This window comes from Triturus cristatus, chromosome 1_2 (genome assembly GCF_964204655.1).
Source record: "Triturus cristatus chromosome 1_2, aTriCri1.1, whole genome shotgun sequence".
Taxonomy (NCBI): Eukaryota; Metazoa; Chordata; class Amphibia; order Caudata; family Salamandridae; genus Triturus; species Triturus cristatus.
In genome coordinates this window covers 945,811,288-945,838,739 of record NC_140580.1, presented here as the reverse complement: position 1 = coordinate 945,838,739, position 27,452 = coordinate 945,811,288, and the positions used below count along the sequence as shown (strand labels likewise).

The 27,452-nt window shown below is 47.0% G+C and overlaps 1 protein-coding gene across 1 annotated transcript in view; it reads right to left on the bottom strand.

Annotated features, from left to right (window-relative positions):
* Nucleotides 1–27,452, bottom strand: part of LOC146868408 (uncharacterized) — a 153,559-nt gene that overhangs the window by 65,963 nt on the left and 60,144 nt on the right. The window contains exons 4-5 of the mRNA XM_085624116.1: nucleotides 20,917–21,065; nucleotides 1,861–1,984 (exon numbers count right to left, since the gene is read on the bottom strand). Coding sequence (XP_085480242.1) covers nucleotides 1,861–1,984; nucleotides 20,917–21,065 — 273 coding nt within the window. The remainder of the gene's footprint in view (nucleotides 1–1,860; nucleotides 1,985–20,916; nucleotides 21,066–27,452) is intronic.

Below are 27,452 nucleotides of genomic sequence, written 5' to 3'. Positions count from 1 at the left end.
TCGGTGTAGACCCGTGGATTCTTTGTGTTGTTAAAGTATTCACCGTATAGACTTCATGATATTGTTCCTGGTCATAACCTAAATCGTTTCCACCCATATTTATACTATGAAAAAGGGCCTTGATTTTGCTTAATTTACAGTCCTGACCACTCAGTGACCTGACACCCTTCATAGAGTATCTCCTGAAGACATGAGCACCCTTCAGTTTCACAGGCGATGATGAAGAGGCTGCTGGATCATGTTTTCTCCAAAGATATCTGGCAGGTTTTGCATGACTGTGGTGTATGATTTGTGCCTGCACTATGGGTGAGTCCACCCTTCTCCAAGGTCAGTCAGTCAGTCAGAAATCTTTATTTGGCTGCCTGCCAGCCATAAAAGAATACATCTTAAAAACAACATTTCAAAAGAATTGACACATAAAAATTTAGTCAGCATAATCAGTGCACAAAGAGTCATTTCCCAATGATATTCCGGAGCCGTACAGCAGTAGAAATATACTTATGAATCATCAGACAGGTAAATTAATCGTTTAAAAGGAGTAAATAATGTAATGCGGGCCGACACTTTCTTATATTTAAATTTTTTAACAGTGTTATTAAAAAAACACCTCTTGGGGTGGTATAAAGTTTGCAAAAAAACATAAAGTGCAGAGTGCTCTGTGTAGACTTTGAATCACATGGGCACAATTCTAATTTAGCATCACAATGTGCATCTCGTGGGTATGAGACCAACAGATGAGAGATACCCATCCTAAACCTAATCAGATAAAATATTTTGGCATGAATGAAGTAAAAGGAAAGGTAGCACTAGATATCTAGAGAGCTGACTAAGAGCGAGTGCTCGACAACCCTTTTTTTTTTAAACAGCTCTTGACTATCTCTAACTTGGTACAAATGGGAGAGAAAGTCTGTTTTTAACTTGGCTCTTTGGGATTTTGGCTATGTTTCCAGGTGTATCAAAACAGTCAACCAGTCCCAACTTCCCCAATTGATCTTGTATGTGGGTAATCCAAGGGATTTTTCTCACACAGTCCAATTTCAGACAATCCAAGATTATAGCGTGGTTGAGAACTGTTTCCTCTCTTACCCAAAGATTGTACCATAGCATCAAGGGTGCTAATTGTATGCAAAAGGACAATGGGGTTACACCCAATTCATTATGACAAATAGTAGCAGCGGTGCTTTTAGGGACTGTCAGCACTCGTTTCAATAACATGTTCTTGGTATTTGAACAACCCCAAACTCCGGCACCATACAAAGTAACAGCGCATGTACGTGCTTTATTGATATCTATAATATTCCCGAGGTCATTCTTGGTCGGGGCATCGTTGGCACAGTATTAATCCTAGGGAGTGTGGTGCAGTGCATTTCCCATTCCTGCCCAACAGAGGTGCTGTGGACTTAGGTGTCAAAATATTTTACAACGAGAAGTTATTGTCGTCATTAATATTGCTATGAGTGAATTGGGGTGTTTTCCTTTGTTTTTATGGGCGCTATTTGCAAGGAAATAAATAAAATTCAATGTATCTTCTGTACGTCTGCAGAGGCCCACTTTGCACATGCCTTAGTACCCACATCGCACCATGAAACAAGCCCAAATATTGTAATATTTTGTCCTTTTATGGTTTTTCTTTAAGATCCGTATGAACAATTCTTTCTTCATAACTCTTAAAGGTCGGTAGGCTTTATTTCTAAGTAATTACCCAATTATTTCTTTTCAATACTTGTGAATGGTACAAAGGAGGGTGAGGTTGTGCAGAGCAAGCCCGACTCAGTCAGGGATCAGGGTGGTGACAGATGTTTAAATCCTCAGAGGGGTCTGGAGAACAAGATGTCCGCCAGCTGGGGCAGCTGGGCTCACCTGAAATGGCCGTCCGCTGGAGCATGTACGGGAGCTGCAGATGGGGGAAGCTCTGACAGCGCATCAGCTCATCATCACACCTAAGCTTTGGTTGAGGAAGACATGGGTACTGCTTTCGAAGAGGCTGAAACCAAAAAGAAACATGAGAACAATTACAAAGGAGTGAACGTTGGACCCAGTGGAACACACACGTACTCCTAGATTTAAGGCTACCATGCTAACGTAAGGTTACCAAATGGCTCCATACCACCAAGGATGCAATGCGTCAGTCCTGGGCTTTTCTATAACGAATCATCATTTTCAACTGTCTTAGTTCGTTTGAAACAACTGAAGTACACCAGAACTACAATTCCACAATTCATTGTTGTTAATTAAAGCCCCGAACGTGAGCATCGTGCCCTTGATGATATGGAGTCACTTATATGCATTATTGTAATGCTTTTATCAAAGGCTTCATATGTGAGATAGAACAACTCCACGTCTATTCCCAGAAACAGACTGAGATGCACAAGCAGTTACACGATATGGAAATGTGGAGCCTGGACCACATACATGTCGACTCAGATATTGTGACATTCATGAACAGATATAACACATACAACAGGGATGTTCAGTCTTCACCCAGGCTGGCCAGATCCATGCCAGATTTTCTCGATTGCTACCATGTAAATCGGTCCTATTAAGATTCACTCTATGTAGCTCCATCTTGGGTGGATAGCCTTGTGAGAAGTTGGCCTGATGTATGATGTCACTAGTTCTAGTGTATACCTTATATCAGTCCAAACAACCCTTATGGTGATTGGTTGTAAAGTCAACCTTATAGACCAGCTATCCTAGTGGTAGCATGGACAAGAGCAGTCTTAGGCTAAACTCTGAATGGCATGTGAAGCCAGCTGTGATACCATATATAATCCCTTGAATACCAAATGAAAGGACACCACAACAGGTATATATATAAAATAAAGTGTATTTATTCTAGTCAAACCCTCAGCACTCTTTATGAGATTCGAGGTAAGTACAACACAGTCTTATTTAAGCATACATTAAGTCACACAGGTAAGTAATACAGTTAGGCCCTAGGGGCCACGCAAACCATATACTAAAGAAGTGGTATGAGGAACACTGTCACGGAAATAAAATAGGCCTAGGCCTAGGGAATCGCTGGGGCTACACTACACTACCAACAGTTAGGAAGTGGGAGGCCCGCGGGATTCAGGTGCAGAGTGGAAACACTCACGCGTAATGCGTAAAAGTCGATAGAATCTCTAGCAGTTAGAAATAAGCAGTTTTAGGACACTTCTGGAGTAACTAGAAAGTCGAGACTCGGAAACTAGACCCTAGGATAGTCAATACCCTTGTGAGCACCGAAGTACCCAAGTTACCTAGCCCACAGGCTGCGGGTGCATAGGTGTGAACTTGCGTCGGGTTTCGTCGTGGACTTCTATGGATGCCTGAAGGAAAGTTGCTGACAGGCAGTCAGTGAAGAGTGTCCGGTGGATCCCAGGGCTGGGAGCAAGAAGAGAGGATACCTGCAAGCAGAAGGGACAGAGTCTGGGTCACTAGCCAGTGACCACGTGGAACCAGGAAGGAACCAGGCGATGTCGTGAAGATTGCAGGTGAAGAGGTGAAGCTTGTCGCAGCAGCCACGGGTACCAGGAGACATCGAGGACGACCAGGACCAGGAGGCGAGCTGTCCCATGAAGGGTCTTGCTGGCGGCAGTGTCGAAGTCGAACTAGGACTCACCAAGCCTTGGCAAGCGGAACCCACGAAGAATGGAGGACTTGCTTCTGGTGCAGACCAGGAAGGTCTGGGGTGCTTCTCTTTGGCAGAGGAGCAGGAGCCAGTCTGGAGGAGCCAAACCAGCGGTGAAGATTTAAAAGTGTGTCGTCGCAAAGGCCGCTAGCCAACGGGCCAGCAACCGGACAGACGCGGCAAGCAGGAAAATGCAGAAGGGCCCCACGCAGGACTCGTGGAGTGTGGGGGGCTGATCTTCGGTGCAGATGGTGCTTGGGGTTGGGGCTTCTCAATCCCCGGTGCACAACTTCGAGGGTACCTCAGAAGTTGTGCTGGAAGATACTCGCCACTTTTCCCAGGTAGCCGGTCCCACGTCTCTCGTCGTCTCTACGGATCTCAGCTCGGCTGTGGATGTGGATCAGGGTCGGAGAAGTCTGGAAGTCAAGGCTCTGGTCGGGCTCTGCAGTCGGTCCCTCGTAGAACTTCAGCAAAGCAAAGGGTAGTCTCTTGATGGTGCCTGTTTGCACAGGATAGCCACTCCTTGGCCACAAGGGAGATTCTTCAGTCTTCTTCTTTCGTCGAATGTCGAAGGTCCAGAGTTTCTGTTCAAGTTGCAGGTTCAGGATAATCTAATCTAGCAGGGCCCAACTAGCTACTAATATACTGGTCTAGTGGGCTGGGCTACCTGCAAGGTCCCTCCTATGAGTGGGACCAGGAAGGGGAGTGGCTACACCCCCTTTCCTTTGTCCAGTTTCGCGCCAGAGCTGGGGCTGGAGTGCCCCAGCACCGGTTTGAACTGGACTATGCATGGAGCACCTTGTGTGCCCCAGGCATGTCTCATTCCTTTCAGCCCTCCCTGCCCCAATACACTAAAGTCTGTCTGGGGAGGTGCTAGCACCTCCCCAAGCAGGAAACCTATTGTCCAGGCCTCCCTGGCTGGGAGAGCTCCCAGCAGCAGGAGGTCAGACTCGTGTCTGTGGCAGCAGCATCCATTTTGTGGTGCTGAGGCTTTGGTGAGAGTTAAACAGCAAAGTAGGATTTTAACATGTCTCTCCCTCTAGAAGGGAGGAATAATATCCTCATCACCAGAAATGGGATGGGGGTATTATTCCAAAGTGTTAGACACCTTACACGACATGTTTTGATAAAGCCAAACCATAGTTGCCATAACCGTTTAAGATTATAAGGCACTTTAAGAGTATTTGGTAGGCTATATCATAGAACAGCTATAAGGACATGGTTCCGAAAGCTGCAGACAGGCTCAGCTCATGCTAGAGCACCATCTCACATGTTACCAAGCACTCTGACTCCAGGATTGTTAAGGCCTGCCATAGGAGTGGCTGATAGGTACACATGTGTCTATATATAAGGGTAGCTATAGGTATACTATATCTAAGCAAGGGGTGATTACACAACCTTGCCCCAGCTGAGTGATCAGCCAGTTGTGTCTGATTGGAAGGCCAGACCAGGGGTGGCATAAATACATGCTGCAGCCCCTGGGAGGCCTAGGGTACACCTATGCCCTGGGTACCTAGGGTACACTGTACAGGGTCCATTAAGGTGATCCTTACCAATTGGGTATGTACCTAGGGTACATGGAGTCCATTTTAAAGAGAGAGCAGACAGCCTGAGACCCTGAATGGCAGGATCTCAGGCCAACTAAGTCGAAAAACCAGCTAGACACTAGGCAAAAAGTTGGGGGTAACCATAGTCAGATATCCACCTTCCTACACAACCGCCCCCCAAACAAATGGAGATAAGGCTGTCCTTGACAAGGTAAGCCTCTATTGCCTAAGTGGCCATATAAGGAAGAACCAGCACTGGCATGGTTACCCCCTGTCTCATGGTCCACTAAGCAATCCCTCACCCTAAAGGTATCATAGGGTCTCCACCATAGGGAATCTCTACCTTTGGTGTGTCTTTGCAAAGTAAAAGGCTGGTGTTGAGATGGAGTACTGAAGTGAGTGTCCTCAAAGTGAGGCCTCAGCTTCCTCCAATCATCCTCCACCATGGATGCCTTTCTTTCTTTAACTGAGTTGCACTGTGCTCTCAGGGTCAGCCTCTGGCTACCTAAAGCTGGAGGCTGGGTCCCTTTTGTGGGCTTACTGGAGGGACAGGTCAGGTTTGGGGCCCTAAGGTCCCATGTTTGCCTGGGCCCAACAGAATCCCTCTGGGGGAGGTCCCTAACTACCTGTAAAGGAGATCCCTCAGGAATGTTTTTAACCCTCACCTGGCTAGGGCTACTAGCCAGGCAATCCTCATTCTTTTGATGGGGGGGGCGGTTCTTGTGGACAGGGGCCCTCTTGGGGTCCACTGGCCTCCCTGACCTCTGCAGCCCTGGTCTGACTGAGGCAGGGTAGAGAGAGGCAGGCTACCTGCACCAGACTGGGTCCCACCTTGGAAGGGGCCACTGACATCAGAGGCTCTGCCAGGCCAGGCCTGGCTACCTCTGGGGCAGTTCCTTCACAAGGGGTGAGGTCAGATCCCTGAGGAGGCTGACCTTTTCCTAATGTCTGGGGAGAGGGAGACTTTTCGTCCTCCCCACTACTCTCTGTTTGTGTGGAGTAATCCATAGTTTCAGGCTTCACTACACCTATGTCAGTCTGAGTATGGACTGAGACCATTACAGTCCTGCCAACCTTTTCAGGGGGGCACTCAGTTTGGGGTTGAGCTGTGACTGTCACAGCTCTGCCAGTCTCTACAGGGAAGTCTGTCTTTGCCTGGGCTGTGGCTACCACCGCCCTTCCAACCTTTTCAGGGAGGACATCTACTTGGACAGGGGTTGTGGCTGGCACAACCCCACTACCCTTTTTTGAAAGGCCTACCATTTTGGAATGGGTGTCTTGTTCAACTCCAGCCCAAGCTGAGAGTTCTAAGTCATTCCCCAGTAAGCAGTCTACAGGCAAGGTTCGGGACACTGCCACCCTTTTAGGGCCAGTGACACCTCCCCAGCTGAGACATACCTCTGCCATGGGATGACTGTTCTGTTTGCCATCAATGTTAGTTACCTGGTATGAGAAACCAGGCAAAAGCTGCTCAGAGGGAACTAGCCTATGGGCCACCATTGTGATGCTAGCTCCAGTGTCTCTGTAGGCCTCAGCTTTTCTACCATTGATGTAGGGCTCCTGTCTGTACCTACCCAAAGTGTTGGGACAGGCAGTGAAGTTGGCAAACCCCATGCCACCATCACAGACAAGAGTAGCTGCTGTAGGGGAATTGGCTAAGCCAGGGTCCCCCTGTGTTCCCCAAGAAAACCCAACCAAATTTTTGGGGGCACTCCCACCACCTGGGGGATTACTGCTGACAGTAATAGATGGTGTGACAGGAGTAATTGGAGGAACAGTTTTGTTTTTAGCCTTTGGGCAACTGCTGTCAGTTTTCCAATGCCCAGGAGTTTTACACTCATGGCAGTAAGGCTTTTTAACTGTGGTAGAGGAGGGAGCTTGGGACCCACCACCCTGTGTGGAGTTTTGGGGCCCTGAGGAAGATTTCTCTTTTGTTTTTTCCCCACCCTTCTCTTGAGGCTTGGTGGTATCTTTCTTTTGGTCACCACCCTGATTTTTAGGCCTAATCCTGGTCCTGACCCATTTATCTGCCCTCTTTCCCAATTCTTGGGGAGAGGTCAAATCTGAGTCTACCAGGTGTTGATGGAGAAGCTGGTTCTGACAATTACTAAGGATCTGCTCCCTCATAATCAAGTTGTACAATCCTGTACAGTCCTGCACCTTGCTGCCAGTTAACCAACCCTCCAAAGCCTTAGTGGCACAATCCACAAAATCAGACCAGTCCTGTGTCTGTGTCTTCTGGGTGTCTCTGAACAACAACCTATATTGCTCAGTGGTTAAGCCAAACCCATCTATCAGAGCACTCTTCAGGACTTTGTAATTGTTAGCATCCTCATCACTAACTGTGAGGAGCTTGTCTCTACCTTTGTCAGAAAAGGAGAGCCACAAGATAGCTACCCAGTGACTCTGGGGAACCTGCAGTACTTTGCAGGCCCTCTCCAAAGCAGTCATCCACTTGCACTCATGACTCATGACTCGGGCATAGGTGTACCCGCCGACGCTGACTTCAGGGACCACAATTCTTTGGGGAAACACGCTGGTAGGTGGAGCAGTGTGCGACCAATTGGACTTTAGTTAATATTCAGGCTCCTTGAGCCGGTGGAGCTGACGAGCTCATGGTTACGCACCTGCGCGCTACGAGAGGTACTTTACCTGAAAACACTTATTTTAGCAGCCTACACAGCAACCCTACACACTTTCCTACTCCCTGCTGACGAGAGGCAACTACCTCGAAACACGTGTCCAGGGATGGCTAACGCTACACTTACTTGCACTCATGACTCGGGCATAGGCGTACCCGCCGACGCTGACTTCAGGGAACACAATTCTTTGGGGCAACACGCTGGTAGGTGGAGCAGTGTGCGACCAATTGGACTTTAGTTAATATTCAGGCTCCTTAAGCCGGTGGAGCTGACGAGCTCATGGTTACGCACCTGCGCGCTACGAGAGGTACTTTACCTGAAAACACTTATTTTAGCAGCCTACACAGCAACCCTACACACTTTCCTACTCCCTGCTGACGAGAGGCAGCTACCTCGAAACACGTGTCCAGGGATGGCTAACGCTACACTTACTTGCACTCATGACTCGGGCATAGGCGTACCCGCCGACGCTGACTTCAGGGACCACAATTCTTTGGGGCAACACGCTGGTAGGTGGAGCAGTGTGCGACCAATTGGACTTTAGTTAATATTCAGGCTCCTTGAGCCGGTGGAGCTGACGAGCTCATGGTTACGCACCTGCGCGCTACGAGAGGTCCTTTACCTGAAAACACTTATTTTAGCAGCCTACACAGCAACCCTACACACTTTCCTACTCCCTGCTGACGAGAGGCAACTACCTCGAAACACGTGTCCAGGGATGGCTAACGCTACACTTACTTGCACTCATGACTCGGGCATAGGCGTACCCGCCGACGCTGACTTCAGGGACCACAATTCTTTGGGGCAACACGCTGGTAGGTGGAGCAGTGTGCGACCAATTGGACTTTAGTTAATATTCAGGCTCCTTGAGCCGGTGGAGCTGACAAGCTCATGGTTACGCACCTGCGCGCTACGAGAGGTACTTTACCTGAAAACACTTATTTTAGCAGCCTACACAGCAACCCTACATACTTTCCTACTCCCTGCTGACGAGAGGCAACTACCTCGAAACACGTGTCCAGGGATGGCTAACGCTACACTCACTTGCACACATGACTCGGGCATAGGCGTACCCACCGACGCTGACTTCAGGGACCACAATTCTTTGGGGCAACGCGCTGGTAGGTGGAGCAGTGTGCGACCAATTGGACTTTAGCTAATATTCAGGCTCCTTGAGCCGGTGGAGCTGACGAGCTCATGGTTACGCACCTGCGCGCTACGAGAGGTACTTTACCTGAAAACACTTATTTTAGCAGCCTACACAGCAACCCTACACACTTTCCTACTCCCTGCTGACGAGAGGCAACTACCTCGAAACACGTGTCCAGGGATGGCTAACGCTACACTTACTTGCACTCATGACTCGGGCATAGGCGTACCTGCCGACGCTGACTTCAGGGACCACAATTCTTTGGGGCAACACGATGGTAGGTGGAGCAGTGTGCGACCAATTGGACTTTAGTAATATTCAGGCTCCTTGAGCCGGTGGAGCTGACGAGCTCATGGTTACGCACCTGCGCGCTACGAGAGGTACTTTACCTGAAAACACTTATTTTAGCAGCCTACACAGCAACCCTACACACTTTCCTACTCCCTGCTGACGAGAGGCAACTACCTCGAAACACGTGTCCAGGGATGGCTAACGCTACACTTACTTGCACTCATGACTCGGGCATAGGCGTACCCGCCGACGCTGACTTCAGGGACCACAATTCTTTGGGGCAACACGCTGGTAGGTGGAGCAGTGTGCGACCAATTGGACTTTAGTTAATATTCAGGCTCCTTGAGCCGGTGGAGCTGACGAGCTCATGGTTACGCACCTGCACGCTACGAGAGGTACTTTACCTGAAAACACTTATTTTAGCAGCCTACACAGCAACCCTACACACTTTCCTACTCCCTGCTGACGAGAGGCAACTACCTCGAAACACATGTCCAGGGATGGCTAACGCTACACTTACTTGCACTCATGACTCGGGCATAGGCGTACCCGCCGACGCTGACTTCAGGGACCACAATTCTTTGGGGCAACACGCTGGTAGGTGGAGCAGTGTGCGACCAATTGGACTTTAGTTAATATTCAGGCTCCTTGAGCCGGTGGAGCTGACGAGCTCATGGTTACGCACCTGCGCGCTACGAGAGGTACTTTACCTGAAAACACTTATTTTAGCAGGCTACACAGCAACCCTACACACTTTCCTACTCCCTGCTGACGAGAGGCAACTACCTCGAAACACGTGTCCAGGGATGGCTAACGCTACACTTACTTGCACTCATGACTCGGGCATAGGCGTACCCGCCGACGCTGACTTCAGGGAACACAATTCTTTGGGGTAACACGCTGGTAGGTGGAGCAGTGTGCGACCAATTGGACTTTAGTTAATATTCAGGCTCCTTGAGCCGGTGGAGCTGACGAGCTCATGGTTACGCACCTGCACGCTACGAGAGGTACTTTACCTGAAAACACTTATTTTAGCAGCCTACACAGCAACCCTACACACTTTCCTACTCCCTGCTGACGAGAGGCAACTACCTCGAAACACGTGTACAGGGATGGCTAACGCTACACTTACTTGCACTCATGACTCGGGCATAGGCGTACCCGCCGACGCTGACTTCAGGGACCACAATTCTTTGGGGCAACACGCTGGTAGGTGGAGCAGTGTGCGACTAATTGGACTTTAGTTAATATTCAGGCTCCTTGAGCCGGTGGAGCTGACGAGCTCATGGTTACGCACCTGCGCGCTACGAGAGGTACTTTACCTGAAAACACTTATTTTAGCAGCCTACACAGCAACCGTACACACTTTCCTACTCCCTGCTGACGAGAGGCAACTACCTCGAAACACGTGTCCAGGGATGGCTAACGCTACACTTACTTGCACTCATGACTCGGGAATAGGCGTACCCGCCGACGCTGACTTCAGGGACCACAATTCTTTGGGGCAACACGCTGGTAGGTGGAGCAGTGTGCGACCAATTGGACTTTAGTTAATATTCAGGCTCCTTGAGCTGGTGGTGCTGACGAGCTCATGGTTACGCACCTGCGCGCTACGAGAGGTACTTTACCTGAAAACACTTATTTTAGCAGCCTACACAGCAACCCTACACACTTTCCTACTCCCTGCTGACGAGAGGCAACTACCTCGAAACACGTGTCCAGGGATGGCTAACGCTACACTTACTTGCACTCATGAATCGGGCATAGGCGTGCCCGCCGACGCTGACTTCAGGGACCACAATTCTTTGGGGCAACACGCTGGTAGGTGGAGCAGTGTGCGACCAATTGGACTTTAGTTAATTTTCAGGCTCCTTGAGCCGGTGGAGCTGACGAGCTCATGGTTACGCACCTGCGCGCTACGAGAGGTACTTTACCTGAAAACACTTATTTTAGCAGCCTACACAGCAACCCTACACACTTTCCTACTCCCTGCTGACGAGAGGCAACTACCTCGAAACACGTGTCCAGGGATGGCTAACGCTACACTTACTTGCACTCATGACTCGGGCATAGGCGTACCCGCCGACGCTGACTTCAGGGACCACAATTCTTTGGGGCAACACGCTGGTAGGTGGAGCAGTGTGCGACCAATTGGACTTCATCCACTTGTGGATGTCATCCCCATTCTTGTATGGGGGGACTATCTTGCTTAGGTTTCTATGGTCATAAGACCTATCCCTATCTCTAGGAATGTTGCTGCCACCAGTGGGTTGTGACCCACACAATTTTTGCTCTCTGGCCAGAGCAAGCTTCTCTTTGGCAAGGGCAAGTTCTTCCCTTTCAATCCTGAGATTGGCTCCCCTCATTCTGGCCTGATGCTCTCTCCTCTGGGGGGAAGTCATCCCCCTGTGGGATGAAGCATTGGAGCTTCTTGAGTGATAGGAGTGGAGAGAGTCCCATGAGGGAGATCTACCCCTCCTATCTCTCTTTTTAAGATTACTTGGGGGCCTGTAAGGGAAGCTTCCATGCAAGCTCCCATGCAAGCTTAAGTTAGCCTGACTAAGTCTTCTGACTGGGGTCTTGCTACCTTCCTCTTCTTCTGAAGTTACTTCTGTCTCATCTGTATCAGTTAAGTCAGGGGTCTCTTCTGTGGAGGGGAGGCCCTTATCTACAGGTATGGCACCATACTTGGCAGCTCCTTCAGCATCATAGGCCTCCAGAAGCTCCACTAGCTGTCTAAGGGTAGGGTTGGAACCCTGTTTTAATCTCCTGGAGGTACACAGTTGTCTCATCTCCTGGAAAGTGAATGCATCATATCTAGAGGGAATCTGTCTAGGATTCTCCTCTCCTGAGGGAGCATCAGTGTGATCTCCATTCAGGGACATGATTCTAGTGAGGGTGTGGTGTTTGCACCTACCTACACTAGTTGTATCTACTAAACCTCTCTAGTAGTTGTAGTCAGGAAGTGCTAGGCCCTTCAACCTACAACAGCTAAGTCCAGTAGGACTTAATTATTTATAATCTATGTTATATGTACCTAAACAATATCTGTGTGATCTTTCAATTTAGTATCTCAAGATTACAATGGTATTACAACAGCAAGCTCAGATCCCAACCGCTGCTCACCAATGTGAGAAGTTGGCCTGATGTATGATGTCACTAGTTCTAGTGTACACCTTATATCAGTCCAAACAACCCTTATGGTGATTGGTTGTAAAGTCAACCTTATAGACCAGCTATCCTAGTGGTAGCATGGACAAGAGCAGTCTTAGGCTAAACTCTGAATGGCATGTGAAGCCAGCTGTGATACCATATATAATCCCTTGAATACCAAATGAAAGGACACCACAACAGGTATATATATAAAATAAAGTGTATTTATTCTAGTCAAACCCTCAGCACTCCTTATGAGATTCGAGGTAAGTACAACACAGTCTTATTTAAGCATACATTAAGTCACACAGGTAAGTAATACAGTTAGGCCCTAGGGGCCACGCAAACCATATACTAAAGAAGTGGTATAAGGACCACTGTCACGGAAATAGAATAGGCCTAGGCCTAGGGAATCGCTGGGGCTACACTACACTACCAACAGTTAGGAAGTGGGAGGCCCGCGGGATTCAGGTGCAGAGTGGAAACACTCACGCGTAATGCGTAAAAGTCGATAGAATCACTAGCAGTTAGAAATAAGCAGTTTTAGGACACTTCTGGAGTAACTAGAAAGTCGAGACTCGGAAACTAGACCCTAGGATAGTCAATACCCTTGTGAGCACCAAAGTACCCAAGTTACCTAGCCCACAGGCTGCGGGTGCATAGGTGTGAACTTGCGTCGGGTTTCGTCGTGGACTTCTATGGATGCCTGAAGGAAAGTTGCTGACAGGCAGTCAGTGAAGAGTGTCCGGTGGATCCCAAGGCTGGGATCAAGAAGAGAGGATACCTGCAAGCCGAAGGGACAGAGTCTGGGTCACTAACCAGTGACCACGTGGAACCAGGAAGGAACCAGGCGATGTCGTGAAGATTGCAGGTGAAGAGGTGAAGCTTGTCGCAGCAGCCACGGGTACCAGGAGACGTCGAGGACGACCAGGACCAGGAGGCGAGCTGTCCCACGAAGGCTCTTGCTGTCGGCGGTGTCGAAGTCGAACTAGGACTCACCAAGCCTTGGCAAGCGGAACCCACGAAGAATGGAGGACTTGCTTCTGGTGCAGAGGAGCAGGAGCCAGTCTGGAGGAGCCAAACCAGCGGTGAAGATTTAAAGGTGTGTCGTCGCAAAGGCCGCTAGCCAACGGGCCAGCAACCGGACAGACGCGGCAAGCAGGAAAATGCAGAAGGGCCCCACGTAGGACTCGTGGAGTGTGGGGGGCTGATCTTCGGTGCAGATGGTGCTTGGGGTTGGGGCTTCTCAATCCCTGGTGCACAACTTCGAGGGTACCTCAGAAGCTGCGCTGGAAGATACTCGCCAATTTTCCCAGGTATCCGGTCCCACGTCTCTCGTCGCCTCCACGGATCTCAGCTCGGCTGTGGATGTGGATCAGGGTCGGAGAAGTCTGGAAGTCAAGGCTCTGGTCGGGCTCTACACTCGGTCCCTCGTAGAACTTCAGCAAAGCAAAGGGTAGTCTCTTGATGGTGCCTGTTTGCACAGGGTAGCCACTCCTTGGCCACAAGGGAGATTCTTCAGTCTTCTTCTTTCGTCGAATGTCGAAGGTCCAGAGTTTCTGTTCAAGTTGCAGGTTCAGGATAATCTAATCTAGCAGGGCCCAACTAGCTACTAATATACTGGGCTAGTGGGCTGGGCTACCTGCAAGGTCCCTCCTATGGGTGGGACCAGGAAGGGGAGTGGCTACACCCCCTTTCCTTGCTCCAGTTTCGCGCCAGAGCTGGGGCTGGAGTGCCCCAGCACCGGTTTGAACTGGACTATGCATTGAGCACCTTGTGTGCCCCAGGCATGTCTCATTCCTTTCAGCCCTCCCTGCCCCAATACACTAAAGTCTGTCTGGGGAGGTGCTAGCACCTCCCCAAGCAGGAAACCTATTGTCCAGGCCTCCCTGGCTGGGAGGGCTCCCAGCAGCAGGAGGTCAGACTCGTGTCTGTGGCAGCAGCATCCATTTTGTGATGCTGAGGCTTTGGTGAGAGTTAAACAGCAAAGTAGGATGTTAACATGTCTCTCCCTCTAGAAGGGAGGAATAATATCCTCATCACCAGAAATGGGATGGGGATATTATTCCAAAGTGTTAGACACCTTACACGACATGTTTTGATAAAGCCATACCATAGTTACCATAACCGTTTAAGATTATAAGGCACTTTAAGAGTATATGGTAGGCTATATCATAGAACAGCTATAAGGACATGGTTCCGAAAGCTGCAGACAGGCTCAGCTCATGCTAGAGCACCATCTCACATGTTACCAAGCACTCTGCCTCCAGGATTGTTAAGGCCTGCCATAGGAGTGGCTGATAGGTACACATGTGTCTATATATAAGGGTAGCTATAGGTATACTATATCTAAGCAAGGGGTGATTAAACGACCTTGCCCCAGCTGAGTGATCAGCCAGTTGTGTCTGATTGGAAGGCCAGACCAGGGGTGGCATAATACATGCTGCAGCCCCTGGGAGGCCTAGGGTACACCTATGCCCTGGGTACCTAGGGTACACTGTACAGGGTCCAATAAGGTGATCCTTACCAATTGGGTATGTACCTAGGGTACATGGAGTCCATTTTAAAGAGAGAGCAGACAGCCTGAGACCCTGAATGGCAGGGTCTCAGGCCAACTAAGTCAAAAAACCAGCTAGACACTAGGCAAAAAGTTGGGGGTAACCATAGTCAGATATCCACCTTCCTACATGCCTCACAAGAAGTCATGGATCCGGTCCTCCTGTGTCTACGCTAAACACCTCTGACCTACACAAACCAATAGGAAGAGCCCGCTGTGAACTTCACATTACTTACCTGGCTGTAAGTGCAGAGAGATTGTTGAAAAGGCAGGTGTGCTTTACAAATACCACCTAACAATCACATGCGAGCACTTAACTTCAATGGAATGGGCTGGCCTATTCCCCTGAACGGCTAGTGAAAATACTGACAATGCTGCTAAAATATCATCCAATGTGCCAGGCTGATGTAATTATTATGTGTATCACAGGTCATAATAAATGAAGTTGTCCATTGACTTGAGGCGGGTGGACACTGCTAGACTTTGGAAAGTGCTATTGTCCTGATTTATAGGAGGGAGCCAATAGGAAAACAGTAGGAAGAATGGCAAGTTTCGCATTAGTACATCTATTGGTGTCGCTGCCCTATCCAGTGTACCCCAGATGGCAGACATTCCGCAGGGCTCCTAGAGCTCCACCATCAGCTCGACCAAGGATCATATGACGTGGTGGATCAATCACCCCCCAATCTAGGGAGACTGCTACCAGGTGCTGGTGAGTCAATACTGTGTGTGAGGAATTGCAGAAGTTTAGTGTGGCAGTGTACCCTAACATTGGGTTTGCTTTTCCAGCGTACTTATTTGATGGTTGACATTCTGCGAGTAGTTGCAGGCATTGATGGAGTTTCGACTAGCAGTTTTCTCCCTAATGTTTCCTTCTGTGGTGAAAGGAGCCTCTTTGTTGGAGAAAGCTCTGCCACCCTGGTGGCAAACTTTATGCACTGACTTGGTGAAAGTCTTCCAGCCAGACTGTAAATCTGGCCTTATGTGTCCTTGTTCCTGTTGAATTTAAAACTAATGATGTAGTCAAAGCCGATTGTTTGCCCTAGAAATTGAACCACCATTTGAAGGAATAGTTATTTAAACTAATTTACCCAAACTTTTTTTAAAGACTGGGGGTAAAAGCCATGGAACAAGGATATCAAAAAGGCACTTTGTGCCACAATTCAAGAAGTTCCCAGTATTATATGAGCTGTTTTGTCTCTGTGAAAGAACCCTATATTTTCAAAACAGATTTTCAATCAAACCATCTGGACGACAGGTTCACAATTTCAAGATATTGAGATTGAAGGTCTGTTGAAAAATGTGTGAACTTCAGAGGCATCTGATTCCGCAGGCTGTACGGGCATTTTCCTGGTGGGCCGGAAAGGTAGTGGCTGGTTTGTGGCATGTGTGGGCCGGTTTTGTTACTGTGGGACGGTTTTGCAGGAGTGCTGCAATATCGGCACCGTAACAAGCGGCAGCGGTGCTTGTGCTTGACACTAGCAACCCGGGCCAGAGCTTGCAGGAAGGGACACCTTCCTGCACAAAAACATTCATGTGAGTATGTTTCCTCGTTGCGCATCCTTACACCTCCCCTGGGTAGGGGTACGATCCTGACACATTCCCAGGTTTACAAAATGTTGTAAATCTGGGAATACGGCAGAATCCATGGGTGTTGCATGGGAAAGTGCTGCGTGAAAAGGGGCTGAATTTACAAGGCCATGAAAAGCCACGCAGGATGGCTTTACGTGGCCTTGCAAATATGGAGCAACACACTGCGCCGCCGGTGCATCAAACAAAGTGACACACAAGGGGGCTGTAAATATGCCCCATAGTCAGACCCTCCAGAATTTCGCAATTTTGCAATTCACGAATAAATCGCGAAATCAGCTGGCAAGCGCGATGGCCACGATATTTACGCAAAAAAAGTCTTCCGGCAGGCATAAAAAACATGATCAAAACAATAAGGGCTTGGCACAAAGAGGGTTCACAATTTTTCTTAGGACCTACACCTCTAATGGGGTTACCTATCTCCACCCAATCTCTGGCACCATGTCCAATGTAATGTAGTCCTAGACCTCTTGAATTTAAGAAGAAAAAACTGCAAAGCGACACTCCGCAACCAAACAATACCTCCCCCACAATAGGTGAGTGAAGAGAACTCAACAAAATAAGTGTGAAAGTGAGAGGGCTCCTCACGTCCGCAACACCAGGGAGGCTACCAGCCAAGTTATTATTACCAAACCTAACTATAACATCACTTTAACCTTTTTTCCAGTGAATTTCTGGGTTTTCTTAAAATGTAAAGTAAGATTGTATTATCATACCTAACAATGCCAACACCCTACTGCATAAAGTCAAAGATCGTGCATGCTGTGGGGCTGGCCTCGGGGCTGGGCCTGCAGGCAAACCCTGCAGCCCACCCTTGCTGGCAGCAAATCCCCCACAGGTGGACAGCACTACACAGATTCCTACCCCACATTAGCCCTTATTTTGCATTTTTATTAACCCCTTGAGACACCAGTTAAACTCCCTTTTAGGGACTTCTTTTGTCTCCACAGGGTCTAGGTGGTCATAGTATCGCTACCCTCCTCCCTGTACCTTATTTTTACTGTAAACACAGGACAGAGGGACCAAGTCCCTGAGTCCTGTAATGGTGGCAGCAACATTTATCTTCATGTTATGCAGAGTCAATCACAGCTCTTAGACCTGTGGGATCGGTCTCGGTCCCACGGGTCTAGCCAATCAGAATACTTAGTTTTGTCATTTTGTCCCATGGGATTTATTTATTTTATTATTTATTTATTTATATAGCGCTTAAATCGACCCCCCGAAGGGGTATCTCTGCACTTCAGACAGGCGACAAGAAAAGCTAGGACGCAAGAACAAAATCAGAAACAGAAAAGGATGATCTTAAGGTGCTTTCTGAATTGAAGGTGGTCGGGCATTGGCTCAAATGCAAGGGGAGCTGATTCCAATAAAGAGGGCCAAGGTGGGAGAGTTTCAAAGTGATTGTCAGGGCAAGATTATTTATAGTTTTTTTAGGAAAAGAATTCCAATCAGACAAAAGTTCATTTTGTTGGAAGTTTCTATAAAGTAAATTCACTCTATCCATGAGAGTGAGTGAGAGACAGCCAACACGTGTTTCACCCCTTTACATGGACATCCGGCCTGGGGCTTCCTCAGGGTGTGAAGTATCTTGGTATATTGAAAGTTATGTATAGGTTCTGTGATATTGATTCACGTCGCGGGCGTAAATGCCGGTACCGTGAAGTCTGTCCTAAATGAAGCTCTCCATTTAGGACAGACTTGACGGTACCGGCATTTACGCCCGCGACTTGAATCGATATCACAAAACCTATACATAAATTTCGATATACTTTAAAGAAACTTCCAACAAAATGAACTTTTGTCTGATTGGAATTTTTTTCCTATAAAAACTATAAAGAATCTTGCCCTGACAATCACTTTTAACCTTGTCCACAAATTATGGGGTAAGGGGTTTTCCCCCCTGTCAAGGGCAAGTAACAAAAACAAATTCCACGCTCATTATACGGCCAGTAAGGGATTGGGACCTTTTACCCCTTTTCTCACAGAACTGTCTAAGGTGGGAGAGTGCCTACCCACCCAGCCTGGCTTTCCTAACTCGGGGGACCACAAGAAGAGATTTGGATCCAGAGCGAAGGGACCTAGAAGGCATGTATGGCGTAAATTTCTCGGTAAGATAGGTGGGGCCGAGATTGTGCATGGCTTTATGAACAGTACAACAAACTTTAAACTTAACCCGCTCGCATACTGGCAGCCAGTGAAGCTGATGAAGAAGAGGACGGGAGGCAGTCCTAGGGGGGGCATTAAGGACTAGTCGCGCCGCGGTATTCTGGACCATCTGCAATCTACAGATCGAGGACTCATTGGCCGAGACCAAGAGGCCATTGCAGTAGTCCAGACGGCTTAGTATGAGTGCCTGCGTCAAAGTCTTCCGGGTTGAGTCAGGAAGCAAGGGAAAGACTCGGCGTAGTAAACCCAGCGAATGAAGGCAGGAGCCCGCTGTCTGAGCAGCGTGCTCCTTCAAAGTGAGAGCCTGGTCCAGGCGAATGCCTAGGTTCTTGACAAGGGGCTTAGGGGCAGGGGGAGCGCCGAGGTCCACCAGCCACCATTCGGGAGTCCACAATAATGGAGCATCTCCAAAGAGCAAAATCTCGGTCTTCCCAACGTTAAATTGGAGGAAATTACTTCTCATCAAATTTGAGATAGCCCTCATACCAGAAGTGAAGGCCGACTGCACAGATGGAGTGAATTTGTCAAAAGGAAATAGCAGCTGCGCAAGAAATGAGAGTGAAACCACAGGTCCGAAGGAGGTTGGCCAAGGGAGCAACATAGATATTAGATAGGGTGGGGCTCAGACAGGAGCCCTGAGGTTCTCCCTTGGTCAGTTCCATAGACGCCGAACGATAAGGGCCAAGATTGACGGTCTGGGAGCAAGAGGATAAAAAACACATCATCCACTGGAGGGCAGAGTCTCTAAGTCCAATCTCCTCCAGTCTCCTGAGCAATATCTGGTGTGAAACCATGTCGAACGCGGCAGAAAGGTCCAACAACACCAGTCTGAAGCCTGACTGGGAAGGATCTAAACTACCAGTGAGCTCGACATGGTTGGACAGATGTTTGTTAATATGCGTCTCTAAAAATTTGCTCAGGAGAGGAAGTAGCGAGATGGGACGGAGATTGGAAAGATCTGTCAGAGGAGCCTTGGTGTTCACTCGGCGCTCCCTTGGGAGTCCTGCAGCACTAGATATCTCTAGTTTTTTAACCTTAATTTCACTGGAAGAGTGGTACACATTTACACCAATCACAAAAAGTATGCTATCTGAGTAAAGATCTAGCTTTCTGTCAAATTTGGTATAATTCTGTCCAGCCATTTTTTCTCTACCATTGCCTAATTTTCCCTATGGAAATTGCATTGGGGGAAAAGTGCATTTGACCACCTTTTTCTTGGCCTCTGATTGATGGATCACTCCACAACTTTCCAGGAAGGATAGCAAGGATGTGGGGAAAGAACCAACCACCAACGGTGACGCAGTGGTGCGAAGACTTAGAGTGGTGCTGTGTGGCAGAAAAAGTGGTGTTTCAAAGCAGAGGTTGACCCAAGAAATGGGATAAAGTTTGGGGTTGTTGGTCGAAATATAGAGGACATTGAGGCCAGAATACTTGTATGAATCAGTATACATTCATAACGCATGAAGTGCTCTGTGCTAAAGTTGAGAAACGAAGGAATGCTGTGGGTGACATTGAACTCATTATTGCAATACCGTAGTATAAATGTAAGAGAGTGAAAAATATTTCTGTATATGTATGAAGACCGTAATCGGTCCTATGATATCCAAATATATTGCCAAGTTTGTTAATAAAAAATAATAAAAAAATGTTTGAAAAAACTTTCCAGGAAGGAGCTGAGGTTAGTGAACCTTTTTTTAAAAACTTTCATGAAGATTCCTCAAACTTCACCAAAGGAAAAAGAAAAAGAGAAAACGCTCTTTCTATGAAAACTCCGACCTAACTATTACTAAACAGTGGCAACCCCCCCAGAGTGAGTGAGTGAGTATGAGAGAGAGAGAGAGAGAGAGTGTGCGTGTGTGTATGTGTATATACATTATACGAATGTTTGGCTAAAAATGTTTAACTCTGAGTTTGTATGGATGTACTAGATATCTTTACCTATGTAGGTATGTCTAGATACACATATACACAGAAAATGTAAAACATTTTAAGCCACAAGACAGAGGGCTCGTGCATTGTCTCAAATACTGCTTTGCATTGAAAGGAGGATGGACAAATACATGTGCATGGCAAGGTGCAGGGCACATTCAACAGCTACAATGGTGGGGCCCAAGGGAGAAGAACCAGGACAAATACAGCTGGCGCCCTGGCTCCATTCGCACTCCCTCTAGCGACGCCAATGCAGGTACAAATTAAGATGTATTTACCCTCAGCGCGTGACTGCAGCATGCGATCTGCTCGGCCCGCTCTCTCTTGGCGATTGTTTTTGACAGGGCTCCCAGGAACTCCTCCCCGGAGACATTAGCCGTCTGTCCAAATGTCTTCCCGTTCTGGAATTTCGCCACCGGCAGATACCCTATAACCCGGAAGAAGACATGCACACTCTTGAGTACAGTTTATCCTTTAAGCAAATCCTGAATGTCAAGGAAAAAACATAAACTTCAAACAAAGCAGGTGCTGATAGACTCTGGGCATTGCAGGGGAAATCCCCCGCTGGCAGAGGGCACTGCACCCTTACAGGGTGGATGTGCCAAGGGCCGGCGTTAGCGCTGGTTGCGCCCTGTGCGACAATGTTTGTTGGCGCCCCCTACAGGCGACTCCCACACTACTACCCTTTAACAGTACCCCCTCAAGTCTCCATAACCACTCTCTCTCTCAGATGTATTTAATAGCGGCACCTATACCAGTGTACGGTGTCAGAGCACTTTACATCACAAACACTACACAGAGACAAGCAATCATAAGTGTGTAAATCAGTGTATAGGAAATATTACATAATACAGAGGACTACAAGGTGTGGGAGTGCAGGAGACGCATGTCATCCATACTGGTAGACAGTATAGTTTAAAAGTGCTTGGCCCGGAGAAGCACAGACTCAGAATGTAAAAACATAACCCCATGGTTGGGGGATACATTAAATAATAATGATTTTTTTTTCACCGAAATGAACCCTTTTTGAAACATGAGAATAATGCAAGACGGAGGAAAACATCCTAATGCTCTAATCTATACCTTGCAGTTTGCTTGCAGCTTTATGACGACAGTTATTAGTTCACTGTTCCATGTTATTATTTTAATATCTACCTTGCTGGTAACAAAAGGATCTCTCTGACAAAAGCACTGACCTATTTAAACAATATGCACTTTGTGATCTGCATGGTACACATTCTTTGCAGCAGGCACATTAACCCTCTGTGCTACCATAAAATGAGTTCAACCTTCCACTAGACAAAACCCCTTCTCTCTCCAGGAAGGACATTAATCACCGAGTTATCTTGACATTTTTATTTTTGTATGAAAATTGCAGAGGCCAGCAATACAGCAGCAGGTGCTTTCAAAACCATAAAATACTTCCCAGCAGGCGCCCCCTCGAAGGGTCAGCACCTGGTGCGGTGGCACCAGTCGCACCGCCCCAGAGCCGGCCCTGGATGTGCCATAAACTTAGGCTCAATGTTTTCTTAATAACCTACAGTGCACAACGCCAAGATGGCAGAATACCAAGAAAGACAATTTAAACAAAAGCCTCTTCTCAACAACTAATTAAACTATGGGGAATATCTCCACAATCAATGCACAACAGCAACCATGTACCACAGAAATGGATATATAATTCACAGTTTTATTAATCAGATAGTATGTACATTATTTTTGTATTTATAATTTTCTCTTTAGTGACATACATTTGCAGACACAAATAATCATGTGTTGATTTGTTCAAATAAGAATCGAAATTCAAATGTGAGACACAAACAGAACATTAATAATAAACACATAATTCATGTTTGGTAACAAAACCACCAGACAATACATACACCCTATGCAACAAGAAATCACTTATAAAAACATATAATGATACATTTCAGATATATATACATTAAAATAGAAATGTAACTAAAAAGGACAACAAACAGAAAAGAGAGAAGAACCGACGCGCGTTTCGGAGAAGGATCAAAAGACCCACAATTCCTTCGTCAGGGCGCAACAATCCTTTAGTGGTTCGTGTCAATTTAATTCCCAACTTGTTCCAGAGTCTTATTCAGACGGGAGGGTTATTTAACAATTCCTTAGAGGGTGTGAATTAGTACTTGTTTAAACATTTTAGTAACAAGAATACTGGGGGCACCGCTTCATGTAAAGAATATGGCCAACCAATTACTTTTTAGGGTCTTTCCAAACAGCTACGGGCTATGATTAGGAAGATAAAGCTACAGATGGTACTATAATCCTGGTACATATCGGAACGTCTAGTTCGGACGCCAGAAAGAATGAAGAGCACTTGGAATACGAATGCCTGGTCAAATACAATTATTTAAGAACGGTCACATCTCAGGCTAGAGAGTAGGTACAGCGGTATGTGTGGATTTACCCTACAAGAGGATAGATGTAACTACAGCCAGGTTCCAAGAGAGCGGTGTCCAAGAAAGCGGTGTCCGTGTATAAGGACCCACCGACCTGGTATGTACCAGGATTATAGTACCATCTGTAGCTTTATCTTCCTAATCATAGCCCGTAGCTGTTTGGAAAGACCCTAAAAAGTAATTGGTTGGCCATATTCTTTACATGAAGCGGTGCCCCCAGTATACTTGTTACTAAAATGTTTAAACAAGTACTAATTCATACCCTCTAAGGAATTGTTAAATAACCCTCCCGTCTGAATAAGACTCTGGAACAAGTTGGGAATTAAATTGACACGAACCACTAAAGGATTGTTGCGCCCTGATGAAGGAATTGTGGGTCTTTTGATCCTTCTCCGAAACGCGCGTCGGCGCTTCTCTCTTTTCTGTTTGTTGTCCTTTTTGGTTACATTTCTATTTTAATGTATATATATCTGAAATGTATCATTATATGTTTTTATAAGTGATTTCTTGTTGCATAGGGTGTATGTATTGTCTGGTGGTTTTGTTACCAAACATGAATTATGTGTTTATTATTAATGTTCTGTTTGTGTCTCACATTTGAATTTTGATTCTTATTTGAACAAATCAACACATGATTATTTGTGTCTGCAAATGTATGTCACTAAAGAGAAAATTATAAATACAAAAATAATGTACATACTATCTGATTAATAAAACTGTGAATTATATATCCATTTCTGTGGTACATGGTTGCTGTTGTGCATTGATTGTGGAGATATTCCCCATAGTTTAATAAGTTGTTGAGAAGAGGCTTTTGTTTAAATTGTGTTTCTCTTCCCTGCCTTCCTCTTCTCACATCCATATATCAGGGACCCTCTTGCTGTTTACTTAGAATACCAAGAAAGGCCAGTCTTCGTTCCGCCTCGTGCCTCTTTCTATCACCTGACAAGCCCTTGACCATTCCTGTCTAGAGCGGAGCCTCGCGGAGATCACTACCTGAGAGGCTCTGTCCTCCACCAATCAGGGTTGGATTGGGATCAAAAATAGGCCCAGACACCCAAAATAGGAACGGTCACCCTAAAAATAAGTGGCCCACCTTTCTGAATTGCGCTTTTTTCGCAAAACATTGCTTCAGTGTTTTAAGTATTCTAAAACGAAGCAAGAGGTGAGGGGATAAGAGGCATGTTTATTTAGCTTCACTGAGATAAAAAAAATGCCAACGTTGCCGGGACCTTTTGTGCATTAGTTCCCAGTGGTGAACCTACCTGAATATAAGAGGGGCCACTTCTGCTCCAGCACCCTGCTCAATCCGCATACAATAGTGGGCTGCTCCAGCCAGAGACAGGAATGACGTCTCTGCCCCATTGGTAAAAGGGAGGTAATAGAGGCGAAAAGGCAGCTCAGGTCCCCACTGGGCCACTGGAGGCATCTGAACAGCACAGACACAGCCAAAAAAGTGCCCGCAGATGCAACTTAGATACCGGCTCATTGCCCATTGCCCGAGTGCCTGCCTTACCAATCCAACGCTGCCACCAATGCATGCACCCCTTCCCCAAAAAATAAAAAAAAACACAGGGTCTTTGAGACTGTTGCCGATGTCCTGGGGTGTTTTCACACCTCTTAATGGACATCGGCCGCTTACCGCCTCTGGAGACAAGCTCTAAAGCCACTCTGTGCAGTGCTTTCCAGCTGCTGCCTCCCTGTGATTTTGACTGCCCAACGGGTGACCGTGTGAAGTATAACACACTGTAGCACCGTGTGAGTTGGTGGAGGTCTGCAGGAGAGGCTGCACCTATGCCCACATCTCCTGCAGAAACTATGTATGATTTTGCAGGCTGGAGTTTATGGCTGGTAAACTCCGGCCTGGTGTTCCCACTCCAGGAAAATCTAGATACATATGATAGAGCAGAGTGGAATCCTATACGGGGCTACCCCTTCCAACACATAATCAGGACCTGTCACAGGTAGCAATACAGTATTTTCTTGGCAAAATGTATTTCAAGTTATTTATACGATGTGGACATTTGGGACAAATCTCCCTACAAGATTGCGCTGCACAATAGCGCACCTCATTGCAGAGGACCTCCCGGTGACATAAAACCCCATTATTGTAGAAAGTAGTAGCAGTACTTGTGGGAGACTGATTTTGTGGTCGAGGAGTTATGATACTTCCAAATGCTAAGAGTTTCTGTTTCTGAATCCTCTTTATTCTTCTTAGATCGTGAGCAGGTTTGAAACTTAAGTAAGTGTGTGCATTTCAAAGCTAGGCATCAGTTTTAAACTTGATTCTTGCCTCTTTGGCAGTGTAGGTTGCATAGAATCGGAGAGATGTGTCTTTTCTTTCCTGTTGAGGGTAAACATCTGGCTGTAAGAATGTGGCTTTCAGTGGAATGAGCAAAGATTGAGGTACACTAGCCAAGGTGGCATGTGAAAGTCAAGGTGAGGGATGACCAGTGCATGGGCTGCTGTGCTAAGGTCATCAGGTGAAAGGAGGTCTTTATTTTTAGAGCATGGAGGTGAAGAATTGCATCTGCTGCTAACCAGGTTATGTGAGAGACTGGCGAGAGAGAAGAGTCCAATGTAAAGCCGAACTAATGATTTCACCGTCGCAGAGAGGGATGGAGAGAAGTATTTTACTCTAAGTTCATTGAGAAATGTTGTGCTGCATTTGTTTTGTGAACAATAGGGGGTCAAGAAGGTGCAGGGTGGACCGATCCACACATCAAATCCTTTTTGAAGATGGAGGTCTTGGGGCCCCAGCCCTACAATCATATTATTTGGCCATGCAACTTCCATGGTTTGTCCCTTGGCCAGCGTCAGGGGCTCCAGGGAAGCTCAGTTAGCACAGGGGGCATTAGGTGGAGTTGCTATTGCTGAGCATCTGTTTGCATCGGTAGCCCTCTTGGGTGGCTCTTCTTCCGGACACTGCACGATACTGCTGGTGCAGATCCCTGCGAAACAAACGCACAGAAGGTGGCGTATGGACCAGAGATCCCGCTTTTGTCTCTGCCATTGTCTATTTCAGTAAAGAACACAGCAGACCATACACAAGGGAGCAGAGGAGGGGTAGCACAGGTCGGCCATATTTGAGAACATTCACAGACATTAGAGAAAAGTGCAGGCTTCCAGCAGGTCAGTTCCTTAAATCTGAGACCGTATGCAACGCTATTGGTGGGACTAGGGGAAAAGCTTACACAGAGACGGATCAACCATTAAAAATCCTTCTGACGTGCGGTGCGGGCGTCACTTAGCAACCAATTTCTACAAACACATAAGTACGAAGCAAAAAACAGATCTTTTGGAACTCAAGACTAAATGGCAGGAGGATTTGGAGAGCAAGCTCACTGGCAGGGACTGGACAGCCATCCTTAGGGGCACTCGACAGATCTTAAGCGTGTGGCTCAAACCTCTTCAATTTAACTTTTTACACCAAACTTAATTGACACTGGGCAGGTCACGTTTAATGTTCCCGACCTTCAGTGGTAAATGCCCCAGATGTGAGGAGACAGAGGCAGCTTTTTATTATATTACATGGTTATGTCCTGTACTGCAGTCTTTTTGGGGGGGATGGTGGGGCTGTTGATAGAATAAAAAGGGAGTGATTGAACCCACGCCTCAAACATGTCTCCTGGGTCTACTGCCCAGACCTAAGGTAGATAGAGACTATTGGCAGTTTGTTGATTTAGCGTTGGCCAAAAACGCCATCGCTACTCACTGGAAGTCAAATTATACTCCACTCCTCAGGTGGCCACGGGAATTGAGAGTATGCGATGAGGCAAAAGATTGGTGAGACAAAACTCAATTACAAGTGTGGGAAAGGAAATAGAGTGTCAGGGTGGGACATCTTGTTGAAGTTAACTTCGAAATCTGATAACAAACCACCATGACCCTCTCCTCCACTCTTTGAACTCTAACAATGGCAGCCTGATGAATGTTCCAGTGTATTTGGAAACCATCCTAACACGTTGTGCACCCTACTTACAACCTCTAGCCATATTGACTTAATGGTTTGTAGTGTTCGTTGAATGATCCTGATGCAACGTGCACTATTTTGTCCACTGTCCAGGGTTTTCTGTTGTTTCTTTTTTGTTTTGTTATCTTTTGTATGTTTATTGAAGAAAACAACAAAATATATTTATTAAAAAACATTGAAAAATAGTTTTGTACATAATCATAATGAAGAGACAGGAGCTATAATTGATCAAACGTGATCAAATTGATCCCGTATTATCTCAATTTACAACAAGTGTGCGACTGCAGTTTGGCCACAATAAACGTGCTTTTCACCGTCGGATGTGGCAAGACAAAATCTACATAGCATAAAGACTATGGCCCCACCTAATTTGCAGGTTTGACAGACATTGTGTGTTTGTTATGGTGAGCTC